This window comes from Cyrtonyx montezumae, unplaced genomic scaffold (genome assembly GCF_038088225.1).
Source record: "Cyrtonyx montezumae isolate F1298 unplaced genomic scaffold, pur_monq_1.0 scaffold_16, whole genome shotgun sequence".
Classification (NCBI taxonomy): Eukaryota; Metazoa; Chordata; class Aves; order Galliformes; family Odontophoridae; genus Cyrtonyx; species Cyrtonyx montezumae.
The window spans coordinates 8,711,027-8,724,093 of record NW_027071892.1 but is presented as its reverse complement, the minus strand read 5'-3'; the positions used below and the strand labels follow the sequence as shown (position 1 = coordinate 8,724,093).

Below are 13,067 nucleotides of genomic sequence, written 5' to 3'. Positions count from 1 at the left end.
CCTGCATGTCCTCCTCTCGCAGGGCTCTGTGTGGGTGCCATTAGCACTGACTGCCCCTCCTATGGATGTGGGCGCAGCACTGTGCCTAGCCCCTGCCAGCTCCATCCCTGCTGCCCACTGCTATGCGGAGTGGATGGGAGCTGCTGCTTGCCCTGACCCTTGTTCATCTCTTCCTCCCTGACCCTGCACGTGCTTATGGACACTCCTGGCACTCCCTAAGCCAGGGCTTTGGGCTGATTTAGCCACTGGGAGGGGATTAGTCCCTGTAATCTGGGCTGCTTGAAATCACGCTGCGCATTGGAGGGCTCCATGTAGTGCACTCAGGACCCAGCGGCATTCAGGATGCTCAAGGGGACACAGCTCTGTGCTGGCACCCATGCCCTCCCACAGCCCCATTTTAGGAGCCCTAAATATGACCAGCATCTTCAGCAGAGCCCTTCCTGAGCCTTCATTTGCTTAACCCTTGGAAATTCAATACTTGATGTAAGGCTGTTTCCGCCCCCTACATTTGTAAGGACAGATGTAAAGTAATTGTTTGATACTGTAGCAGTTTCCTCAGCCTCCAGCTCTAATTTCCCACTAATACGGCATTGTTGAGGGGATCAGTCTAGCCCAGCACCTTCTGCTTTCTTGTAGTGGATTGGAAATGGCTTCTTCACTGCAAGCTTGGGATTTAGAGTCTTGCTGTGAATGTGTTTTTGTTTTTTCCTTTAAAGGGAAAAAATCATATGAGAAGATATCCCATGCCCCTGATAATCCCCCTTGGCCACCGCCCGCCCACAGCTGTCCCTGGGGCCACACTGCTGGGTGTTCCCCAGCTATCTGCATCTGCTGCTGTTGGATGGTGGGAGGTATGCAGGGAAGATGCTGTAAAATGGCCATGAATTACCTCTGAGCTGCTCATATCAGAACTCTTTGCACAGGAATCAGTCCCAGGAAAGCTCAGGAAAAGCAGTCCAGCACTGGCACAGCCTGCCCAGGGAGGTGGTAGAGTCACCAACTCTGGAGGTGCTCAAGAACCGTGGAGATGTGAACTGAGGGACGCAGTTGGTGGGCACGGTGGGACAGGCTGGGGTTAGGCTTGGTGATCCCAGAGGTCTTTCCAGCCTTAATGGTTCCATGGTGGTCGCTATGGGCATGGGGCTGCCTGCAGGCAGGGCAGGATGCAGCTCAGGCTCTCACTGGGATTTAGATGCTAGTGGTAAATTGCAACCTTTGACAGAAATGCCTGAGATTTACTGCAAAAATCAATAGATGATTCAAACAGTCCAACATTCAGGAAGGCAGATAACATCTCTCCAGCAAGAGCTGCCGTTGATATGCATGACCAGTGGTGCTCGTTACTGTGACTGCTAATAACCTGTTGAGATGGAGAGCTGCAGGATGAGACAGGGCCATGAGTACACAACCAGCATGGCCGGGAGCAGGATGCCATGGGACTGCTCCAAACACAGAGGAGGTTGCCCTAAGAAAAGCCCATGCGTAAGGACCAGTGGTAGCTGCTTTTATTTACACAAGGGATCACATGCTGAACAAGGACGCTAGTGCCACTGAAGTACCCGTAACAGCAGGATTCTGTGCTTTATTCACAGGACAAAATATCGGTACAACATGTTTCAAAGACGTTTTGTTTCAAGCAGATACATCTCACCCTCCTGATGGCCGCACTGCTCTGCAGGGTCAGATGGCAGCGGGCGGCAGAGCCCCGGGCACATCCTCTGTCCCATGCACCGGGGGCTTCCCAGGTGCCCCAGCTCCCTTTGGGGTGCTGAGGAGGGACATACCCTGAAAGTGGGGCCATCACCACAGCACCTCCACAAGGGACTCCACAGCTGTGAATTGGGATGGCAGCACCTGTGGCACTTGCCCTGCAGCTGCAGCAGGATGCTGCGGTCCTGGCCCCCTCACCCCGCAGCTCTCTCACCTCCTCCTGCTGTGCCGTGGCTGCAGGAAGGATGGAGTTGGTGCAAGTCCTGGCCCTGCCCCCCCACTGCCCCGTGGAAGACTGCTGCTCATACCAACGCAGCTCTGCTCCCGGCTGCTCATTCCCACCTGAAGTCCTGCCCAACTGTCTCATAGAACTTGATGTTGTAAGGTCTGTAAAAGTCCCGAAGCTGCTCTATCACCTCGGGGTCTATCTGCACGTGAGTCCTCCCCTTGGATTTGCCCAGGCAGCGTGGTGAGCTGTTGCTCTCTGTTTTTTTCAGGCAAGGAAAGCCTTTTGTCTTGTTGAAGTAGAAGTGCTTGTCGGTGATGACCCGCCGGATGCCCAGGAAGTCCTGCACCTTGCCCATCTCCCCAGCCGGGTCAGTGATCAACTTCTCCCCGCTGACAAAGTGGATCTGGGAGAGGGGGAAGTACTGCAGCCAGCTCTGCAGGTGCACGGCGTACATCCCGATGCGAATGGCATTCCAGGAGGTGTCCACCAGCCCCAGGCTGCGGTTGCGGAAGGACAGCCCCTCGAAGGTGGGGATGTCAGGCTTCTTGGAGAGCGTCTGCGTGTAGTCCGAGATGGCGCGGGTGACAGGGTTGCGCACCACCACGATCAGCTTGGTGTCCCGCGACATGTTGAAGATGCGCCGTGGGGCCTCCTTGGTGACAAAGTAGCTGGGGGTCTTCTCCACCGTGATCTGGCTGTCGAGTGTGCGTGGCATCAGGCTCCTGAAAGCAGAGAATGCAGTGGTGAGGAGGAGAACTAGGCTGTCAGGATGTCCTTTCCCAGCAGGACCAGATGGCAGGAGAACACAGCTCCATCCTGTCGTGCTGCAGGGGCTGCCCCCGTCATGTTCTGTCCCAGCTGCTGGGGGGCTGCGCCTACCTGGGACGCTCAACCCCAAGGGCCCAGAGCCACACAGGACAGAGGAGAAAGCACTGCTGTGAAGAGGGAAGTGTGTGAGCTCACCCTGCAGCCCTCTGCCCTGGCATTAACCATGAAAAAACCTCTGTGGAGCCCCCAGTCCATTCATCATATATTGCTACAATGGTTGCTATTTCCAAAGGAAATTATAACTGCTCCTTCTGGAATTATTGCAATTGCCCCTGCTACGATTGCATTACGGCACTGCTGGGCACCACCACTCACGTGCCAGCCCCAACTGCAGCCCCACTCCATGGGGACACAGCTGTCCCAACCTATGCCTGACCCCCAGCAGCCCCACACAGCCCTGGTGCCCATCACTGGGCGAAGGTAGAGCTGCGGGGCCGGGAGAGCTGGGGCAGGCAGCCCCACTTAGCACTAATTAAATCATTTGCTTTGACGCATGAACATCCAAATCAAATAAAATCTAATGGGATGGAAAGATTTATAAATTGGCCTTGTACTACCAGAGTCAACCATTAGATCCATCGCAGCAGGAGGGCAGCGTGCCCACACTGTGCCAGGGGCTGGCACCAGCTCCCTGGGGCTCGGTGCCACTGTGACAGCACTGGGTGTATGGGGGCACTGCCATCAGCAGAACTGACAGAGGGTGAGGAGAGAGCGACCCAAAAACTGGCAGAGGGGTCTGGGACACACCTGTACTGATGACATCCTTTTGGTTGTGCTGCAAGCAGAACAGCCTCTCCTCCACCTTCAGGGCTTTGGAAGGAGCAAAAGAACAACGGTGCTGGACACAGATGGCTGCAGCACTGCCCAGTGCCTTGGGCATCCGCTAGGGAGTGCACCCCGAGGGGCTCCTGTGCTCACAGGCACTTTACGTTTCAATTATGTTTATTGCTCAAAAGCATCTGTTACTTCTTCCACTCCGCAGTGGAAGTTGGTGGCTCACTGATTACAATTCAATTGTGAGCTGTAAGGCATAAGGAGATGCTGCCTGGGGAGAGCTTTATGGTGAGCTGTGAGATGTGCCTCCAGGAAGGTTTTGCTGGCAACAAACCCTGCATGCTGCAGCCAGGGATCTGCTGCATCTGCTGGCTGTGGGGGCTGTGGGCCCCCAGAGCTCCTGCAATAGGACAGGCAAAGCCATGCAGCTGCAGGGGAATGTGAGGGAACCCGAGCAGCGAGGTGCAGGAGGGGCTGGTGCAGCAGTCATCTTAATAGAGTTGGATCTATTGATGTGTGTGGGTTCGCCCAGCAAAGCCTCAGGACAGAAGCAGTCACAGAAAGCAAACATCAGCAGCCCTGCCTGCAGCTGTTCTGCTGGGAAGCACGGGCACTGGTTTACTCACGGGATAACCCCACACAGCAGTGCTGCCTCCCAGCTATGCAGCACAGCCATATGGAAAGGTACATCTGCCTGCTGGCTGCAAGCAGAGACCTTCTGGGGGGAACCTTCAGCTCAGCACCTACTGCAGTGTCCCCAGAGCAATGTACTCAGCCCCCGACTCTGGGTGTGGGATGCAGACAGAAATCCAACAGCACACCCAGCCTGGAGGGGACTCATGGGTGGCACCACCTGGGCACGGTGCCGCTGGCCCTGTGGCCCCCATCACTTTCTTTTGTTTGAAAGAGAACTAATTTGCAGGCATAAATTAATAGGGATGTTGTACATAGGTACCTGAGCACAGCCGTGGCTTAATTGGTCTTTCCCACTGCTCTGCTCCAAACCCCATAAATCCAGATTATGATTCCCACTGTTTAATGACTGTCAGGAAGTGCTAATTTAGTGCCAGGCACCACTGCTGGTATCTCCATATCACAAACAAGTTTTGGTGTAAATCAGCGCGGGACAGCTTTATAAGCGAATGGCTGTTACAATATATTGTTGGAGAATCATAAAACTGCTGTTTCATTAATGGCTCATCTTCAGGCTTGTTAGACTTTCATTACGTGAGCTAATAGGTCCATGTATTTAAAAAATGAAATTACGGGTTCTAATCAATTATGAAAAACACAAAATCTCCACATAATAAATTACAGAAATGAGACAGGAGTTGTTTTCTTTTTAAATGGACTCCCGGTGTTTGCTGCTCCTGAACAACAGAGACTGCTGAGACAACAAAACCCAGCCCGAATAGATAAATAAATCACCAGCGAAATCGTGCGAGGGGGAGAAATGTCATCCACACATTCATCTTTGTGTTAACGGCGGGATCCCCAGAGCTGCAGGAGCTGGGAAATGCATTGCAAACTTAATTACAGTTGACTTTAAAATGATATTTTTGGACTTTTGCATTCTGAAAGTTATTTGCATACAAATAGCATGTCACATAGTTTTAAGGCCGGGGCTGGCGCAGTTGGGTTTGAAGGCTTTCGGCACCTGCGCAGTGCTATGGGCGCAGTGGGCTCCTCCCAGGGTGCTCCTTAGCTAAACCCACAGTGGGTTGTGGTGCCAGACCTCTGTGCAGTGTCAGAGGCAATGCCAGCATAGTGGCAGTGAAGGGCCAGGCTCACTGCAGCACTTGCTGAGGTGCAGGATGTGCAGAGGTAGGACATGAATGCTGCTGGCTCTGGGGCTGCTGCCGGGCACTCAGAGGTTCACTTGTGTGGCTCCACCTGGGGACCAGGGTGATGCCACTGTTGTGATTGCTCGCAGCAACCCTGAGCTGCAGCAACCATGCCAGGGCTGTCCATCTGGCAGCATGTGCACGAGCGCTTTGTCCTGGTGAAGGGAATCTGCGACGCAGCAGAAATGGAGGAGGTTAAAGAAGATGATGCTGAGTGAGCAGCGGGGCACAGACGTGACTGAGGATGTGGCAGAGAGCTCCACCCTGGTCTCGCAGCAGCAGCAGCGTGAGCTGCAGAGCAGCCACTCCCCTCAACCTGCCCCCTCATGGGCTATGGGAGCAGGGACACATCCTGGGGCTGTGGTAGCAGGCAGGGGGTCTCCTTCCAGGAGGCACTGTCTAGTGACAGCTCATGCAGCTCCCTCCCTCGCCATTCCCAGTGCATGCCTTCAGCTTTCCCCTTCACTCGCTTTTCATTGTGCTTGCCAAAAAGGCTGGGAGTGACCACCAGGGGTATCCCATCACAGTTGTGTGTGCCCTTGGCTGTGGGATGCCAGCATCTGCTCACCAGCACCCTACAGTCACCCCTGGCACTCCCCAGCCCTTTCCAGCACAGTGTTCCCTGCACACATGTTCTGCTTGGGTGACAGCGTGGGACAGCTGACAGCCCCTTCCCTGGCACTCAGCGGGGCCCTGCAGTGCTGCAGACACGTGGGGAGGAGGGCAGAGCCCACCCAGCACAGCACAGGGCTGCACCGCTCCGTGGTGCCCCACTGCCACTCTGATTGCCTGGGGTGCAACCCTGGGATGTGCATCAAACCTGCTGGGCATCCCCAGCCCCAGCAAATCCCCCGCTCACTGCACTAATCTGACTGGAGATACAGCATTAATTCCTCTTGAATTAGAGATTATTTTTATTGTAGTTACTCAATTCTTAAAGCCCTTTAGTACACTGTAGATGAGCATTAATGTTCTCTCCCAACCTGTGAATCAATGCCTGCCCGGAAGGAGTTAACTTCTCTCCAGCACCTTTCCCAGACCTGAATTATTAATTCTCTCATAATCTGCCTTTGGGCACCCTGCAGTCCCTACAACACTCCCACATTAAAGAAACATACGCTCCCTTGCTGGCTACGTTGCTTTGATGTCGAACACGCGTGAAACACTCTCCCAGGGATAAATTTGTACAAAAATTCATCAGATGATTGAGATATTGCAGATAAGCACGCACGGGGGGAGCGTGTGCTCGGTAATCCCGTTACAGCTCTGCCTTCAGCCTGCACGGTACTGCACGGAGCACTGCCAGCTCCGGGCAAATATTTGCAGCCGCCGCTCGCTGTGTGCAGAGGATTTGGCAGGTGAAGCCAGAGCTCTCCTCAGAGGCCACAGACTGATGTGTGTGCAATCTTGGACTTCAGCCACTCGTCGGCACAAAACCAAACTGTTTAATTTGGCAAAATAAAAATCCCCTGTGCTGGCTCTGGTGGGAGGGCTGAGTGCCTTCCTGCCCTGCTCTGTGCCCGTGGCTGGGACGTGCTGCTTGGACATGGGGCGAGGTGACCACAGCTGAGAGCCTGCAAATGCCATGCTGTGCCCTGCAATGCCACGCTGTGCTGTGCAGCGCTGCCTCGTGCCAAGCCATGCAGTGCCGTAGCACACCACGCCGAGCTGTGCCATAACAGGTGTGGCAGGATTGCCAACAGAGCCAGTAGATGAAAGCTCAGGCACAGCTCCGCAAAGATTTTAGCAAAACTGGGTCAAGCATGTGAGAAACTGAGGTGTGAGGAAGATAAAAGAAGCTCTCACCAGCGGAGTGACATTGCAGCAGACTTTCAGGACACGGCACTACAGCAGCTGACACCCGAACAGCTGCTGCTCACACAGGGACACAGCGCTGGGAGCAGCCACAGCCTCAAGTGGGGGATGTGGATGGCAGCGCTGCGGGGTCCCTGGCAGCAGGGCTTTGCTGCTGCTCAGCCCAGCGGGGTGGGCTCAGCACCATCCCCTAAAGCTGTTTGGTACAAAGAATCTGTCCCCACTGGGAAAGTGCCACAATCAGATGGGACCCAGAGAGAGCCCAGCCCAACCCCAGGCAGCGCAGGGTGTTAACGATGGAGCAGCTCCCTTTAATAAATGTTTATGTTCAAAGAACTTACACCAGTGCTCACAGACAGATAATGAGGGACATTTCAATGCATAAAAGCAGTGTGAGCACAGTAATTAACTTTGTTGCTGATTCATTTTTAATCATTCCAACGCTCCAGAGATTTGCGGTGTCCTTTAAGTCAACACAATCATTTCCAAAAGGCACAGTGCTGCTGACCGTCACGCACGCAGGCACCGTGCAGCTGCCCTCTCCCTGAACATCCCTGCCCCCCAAATCCCAGAGCTGGAGGCCCTTCATGCAGCCCCATGCAGCACGCTGGGGGCACTGCCAGTCCTGCAGCACAGCAGCTCCCAGGGGCACTGCAGGCTGTGTGCAGCCCCCGATGGGCATCAGCAGTCCACCTTCACCTCTCAGCTTAGCGGCCCACGGCTGTGCCAGGATCTGAGCGGGATCTCATGCCATGAAACCAAGGTTGGAACAAATTGCAGGGCTTACAAACAAGGTCATGGAAGACAGAACGAGAACACGCATCATTAACATCGAAGGCTCAATGCTCTGCAAGGAGGTACCTCCCTGTACTCTCCCAGCTCGCTGGTGGAGAAGTTTCTATGCACTGTGATCGGGGTTAGTGCTGTGGCTGCAGCCCCATGCTCTGCTCTTGGGTGCCTGCTGCCCCTATGGGGCCAGGCACCCATCTTCTGAGCCAGAGCCCTGTCTGAAGTCAAGGAAACTTCAAAGCATCCTTGAAGCTTGCTGCCTTCCTCTCTTCTTGCTAATTAACTTTAGCAAAATGCACTGTCAGTCAAGCCTACAAAACAGTCCGTGTCATGTGTCGGGTGAAACCTAATGGGCTCCCATTTGTGTGAGAGCCAACATGGCCATTAGCAGAGAGCAATTAGTGAGGCGGAGTGCGGGAGCCAGGGTTTGCAGCTCCCTCCTGCAGGTGTGGGTGAACGTGACCATTTCCCTCCCACCTGGGGTTCTGCTATCCCCAGGGAAGATGCAGGGCCCACAGTTGGGCAGTGCCATGGAGCCCCAGCTGCCAGAAACCTCTATGAGAGCAGTGCTGGAGTGTCCCATGGGGTCACGCAGGAATCCTGGAGAGGAACACACTGCACCCCAAGTTGCTGTTCAAAGTTAACTGGGAATTAAATGACACTGATTTCTTTGTGTTCTGAAAAAAAGAAAAATTGAAGGTTATTGGCACACTACTGCAGCAGGAAAAGCTCCATATTGAGCACTGAGCCCAGAATTGGTGATGAATCGATCCTGCCCAGTAGCTGGCCGGTTGGTTTCGGTTGTCTTAAAACAGATCTTGCTAAAAATACCTTTCCTATAGTGTTTCTCTTGCTAGTGAGGAGGATGAGAAAGGCTGATGGGTATTGGGAACGACAAGGGTGGGTTTGGTTGGCTGCTAAGGAGGCAGCGCCTGGGCTACATGGGGAACAGAGGGGTTGGGCACTGGTTCTGCTCACGAAGGACAGCATTCACCCTTCCACACAGCCCTGTCCTCAGTGGGCCCTGGGCATTCCCTGTCTCCTGTGGGTGACAGCTGCTGGCTGTGCTGGCATCAGACCCTTGCTGGGTGCCTGTGCTGCTCTTCCCCTGCTCCCTGCTCTCCTGGCAGGGCTCATCGTGCTGAGCGTTAGACCTGCTCCACATTTAATTGCTCCACTTGCAAGGAGTAAAATCAATTCCACACTTCATACATTAGCAGCCGCTGCGCTTAAGTTTTGGCACATTTGTGAGATTAAAAAAAAAAAAAAGTAATAAAACCCGGGAAGTGTCATTTAATTGTTTTATCTGAAGCAATTTGGAGTCTACGCTGTCCTGATGTGATCCCTCCATTGATCTAGACACAACCCTCACAACACCCAGCCATGCTCTCATCACCACCACGAGTTTTGGTCCCCTGCTGTCAGAGAGGCTCTCAGCCCTGAGCCCAGCTCCCCTCCTCCCACTGTAACCCAGGGGGCCTGCAGGGCCCAGGACAGCATCCCTTCCCAGTCAGATGTGAGGCACACAGAGCTCCCACTGGACTTGGGGCTTGGCGGGACCCTGCTCCTCACCCATCCTGCTACACTGGAGCCCTTTGGCCAAACTGCTGCTGCTCCTGTCCCTGTCTGCGGAATCGCCTCTCAGGGCTTTTGGGCAATTTGCAGATCCTTTAGGAAAGGGAAAAGGCTTCAGAGCTCTCCACCTGCACCCGTGCTAGCTCACCAATCACGGGCCAGCAGATTCACTGCACACGGAGCAGCACACCTCTGGCTACACGGTTCACCATGATCCTGGTGCACGGTGGCTGCTTGCACCCTGACAGCCCTCCTGGAGCAGAGCTGGGGCTGGCTCCATGGGCAGGGATGCTGGAGCACTAGCCCAGCACCCCAGCGGTACACAGAGCAGCTCTGACCCACTCGCAGTCAGCAAGCAGCATCCTGACGCCACAGGCATGACTCATGTCTGGCCTGCACAGAGACAAACACAGGGATCCCAGAAGGGCCAAGAGCGAGCATCGCATCTCAGTGCCTCCCAACTCATTCAGCAGCCGATGAGCACCACCCCGCTTGGGGATGGATTGACATCGCTGCTGGAAAACCACTGCTGAGACAGCAGGGCTGGGAGAGGGGAAGAGAGCAGAGCAGCGTGCACAGCCCCACGGCCAGCTGTGCTACCCCGTGCCAGGCATCCTCCCCTGTTGCACACTCACAAGCTCTGGGCCTGACTGAGCATCCTCTGCCTCCCGGGGCCGTTGTCCCACGAGCACTCGGCCCTCCCTGGGAGCAGCACAGCACGCAGCAGCACGCTGAGCAGGAACTGGCTGGCATGCAGCCTGAGCTGTGGGTGTGGATGAGCTCCCTCTGCCTCGCTGAGCATCACCGAACAGTCCACGAAAGCCTTTACTTAAATACAGAATCTCACCATCTCCTCCTGGAGATGCGCTCGCTGTTCTCCGCGAATTAGGAGGGATCGCGGGCACACGCGCGCTTATCGGACACGAGGCACACGGCGCGTTCTGCCCCCTCAGTCCCCGAGATAAAAGCTGTCGGCAGAGGGGCTCCGAGGGACGCTGCGCAGGGCTGCGGTACCGGGGAGGTCGCGGGACAGCTCCTCACCGGTGTGTGCTTCCTCAGATGAGACGGAGAGGCGGCACCGCCCGGGCTGCCGCGCCGGGACCTCTCCAGCCGCCAGCGCGCATCCTCGCCCCGGGGACGCAGAGTCGCGATCCCGTCCGCCCACAGTCCCCGCGCGACCCAGAGAGGTGTGGGAGCCCGAGCCGGGCGGGCAGCGGAGGGGCGATGCCTCTCCCGGGGCCGTTCCCGTTCCCGCGGCACCGCTCACCTGTACCACTCCAGCCCGCGGTCGTAGTTGCGGTCGAAGAAGTGGGGCTCGGTGCCCAGGGCGCGCACGTCGGGGTGCACGCGGATGAACTCCAGCACGGCGCGGGTGCCGCCCTTCTTGACGCCCACCACGATGGCCTGCGGCAGCCGCTTGCTGCCCGGGCGGGCCGGGCCCGGGGCGCTGCCGCCGGGCGGCTCCGGGGGCTCCCGCGGGCGTCGTGCGGGCGCGGCGCTGCCCGGAGGCTCTGCGGGAGATCTCCCGCACGCCCGCGACTTCTGCAGAAGTTTCTTGGCGGCGGCGGAGCTGCGGGCGGGCGCGCAGCGGGCGCGGGGCGCGGCGGGGCCGCCGCAGCAGCAGAGGAGGCTGTAGCAGAGGTAGGAGCAGGACAGCGACAGCGTGAAGAGGAAGAGCACCCTCCTCGCCAGACGCCGGGATGGAGCCACGGCCCGCCCGCTCGGCGCCCTATGCGCCATGGCTCCATGGGGCCACGCCGGCGGGCATGGCGCGGCCCGGCCCGGCGCGGCTCAGCGCGGCGGCGGGGAGAGCCGCTGCCCCCGGGGCCCCGCGGCGGGGCCGGCGCCGCGCTCCCGGCGGGGCCGCTCCGGCATGGGCACGGGCACGGGCATGGCCCGCGGTTAGGCGGCGGCTCGGCCGGGCCGCCCCGGGGGGCTGCTCCCTCCGCCCCGGTCCCCGCGCGCCGGCGGCCCCGGCGCCGCCGCTCCCATCCCCGGCGGGCGCGGCTGCGGCTCTCGGCTCCGCGGGAAGTGCCGGGGCAGAGGCGGCTGCGCTGCTATTTAAGGGGCCGCCTGACGTCAGCTCCTCCCGGAGCCCCCGCGATCGCACCGCGGCCGCAGCCTCCCTCGAGCCGCGCCGCGGGGCACCCGCCCGCCCGGGACGGGGACGGGACCGCAACGGGGACCGGTCTCGCTCCTCCGCTGCGCCGGGCGGGGTGTGGGCTGCCCGCCCCGCTCTGCCCAACGCGTCTGCCGGGCTCTGCGCTGCCCGAGCTCTTAGCGAGCCCCGCCGGAGGAGAGGCGCCGAGCGGTCCCGGCTCCGTGCGAGGTGCCCGGAGCTGTAGCCCTGTCCCCACGCCCGACACGGCTCCGACAGCTCTGCCGTCAGAGCCGGGCAGAGACGGAGGCAGCCGCCGTCCCGCCGGGCCCTGCACATCTCTCTGAACCTGAGTCCTGAACTATCCAGAGGTGCAGCACGGGGCAGAGTGCCTCCTGCCCCGCACAAGTCCCTGCGCCCGGAGCACGGCACGGCGCCGGGTCGTGGTGGACCTGGAGTGAGAAGGTTCGGGAGTCGGGAAGTCAGAGCTACGGAGGACAAGGCAGCACGGCACGGGGTCCGTCCCGCTCCCGGGCTGCCTCCACGCCGGGTGCCTGAGCAGCTCCGTCCCTGCGGCATGCACTGAGGGAGGGGACAGAGCGAGGAGGGGCCTCCCCGCATTCAGCAGTGATTTCTGTCCTCGGCAAGGGCAGAAGAAGCAGCCATCGGCTGCTTTGGTGTCATCTGTAAGAAGGAAAAGCTTGAAGAAGATGCAGATATTGCCAGTTTGGGGATGCTCAGCCTCGCCCATTTGCATTGTGATGCTCTAAAAGCAAGTTGACCCAGGAAAAACACAAGGATTTCACAAGATAAGCAAGCAGACTGTTGCTTCACCCCCAGCCCTCCAGCTCCCTCCACTTGACACGCGTCCTTCCCTCTCACACCCTTCCATAACAGGCTTCTGCTTGGCTGCCCATGCCAAAGGACCGTGTGCAGCACCACTTAAACATTAAGAATCACTCTCCTTGCCTTCTCAGCATAGAGAGCTTGTTCAGCTTCAGAAAACTACTTGTCATGTTACTTGGGAAAAGAGACAATGATTGAGTGAGACAGGCACAAGGTGCCAGCCCAACACAACCAGGGATGCTGGAAGCTCTCTGGCTGCAGGGTGGGGAGGACTCTTGTGCAACACTCTGCCACTCGGTGCAGATGCAAAGAAAGATGGAAAAGATGACTGAAAAGCAGTGCTCTCCGCAGCAGCCTCTTTTGCCTGCACTTGTGTGGGAGCAGTGAAATTGGACCTTGCTGGGAGTTTAAAAATAGTCACTTAAGGAACAAAGAGGCTGATGGCTCAGGAGAGCTCTGGAATGCCAAGGTGGGATTGAGCTCTCATGGGATCAGAATCACTGTAGTGGGTGAAGTGACCCACATGGGGCACTGGGTACCGTTTTTCCCCAGAATAGAG

At 57.5% G+C, this 13,067-nt stretch overlaps 1 protein-coding gene across 1 annotated transcript; it reads right to left on the bottom strand.

Annotated features, from left to right (window-relative positions):
• Window positions 1-1,507: 1,507 nt before the first annotated feature.
• Window positions 1,508-11,304, bottom strand: HS3ST2 (heparan sulfate-glucosamine 3-sulfotransferase 2). Its single transcript, XM_065733036.1, has 2 exons — window positions 10,832-11,304; window positions 1,508-2,661 (listed from the first exon to the last, which is right to left on the bottom strand). Exons 1-2 carry the CDS (start codon window positions 11,302-11,304, stop codon window positions 2,043-2,045), a joined length of 1,092 nt encoding a protein of 363 aa, XP_065589108.1. The 3' UTR covers window positions 1,508-2,042.
• Between the last annotated feature and the right edge of the window lie 1,763 nt (window positions 11,305-13,067).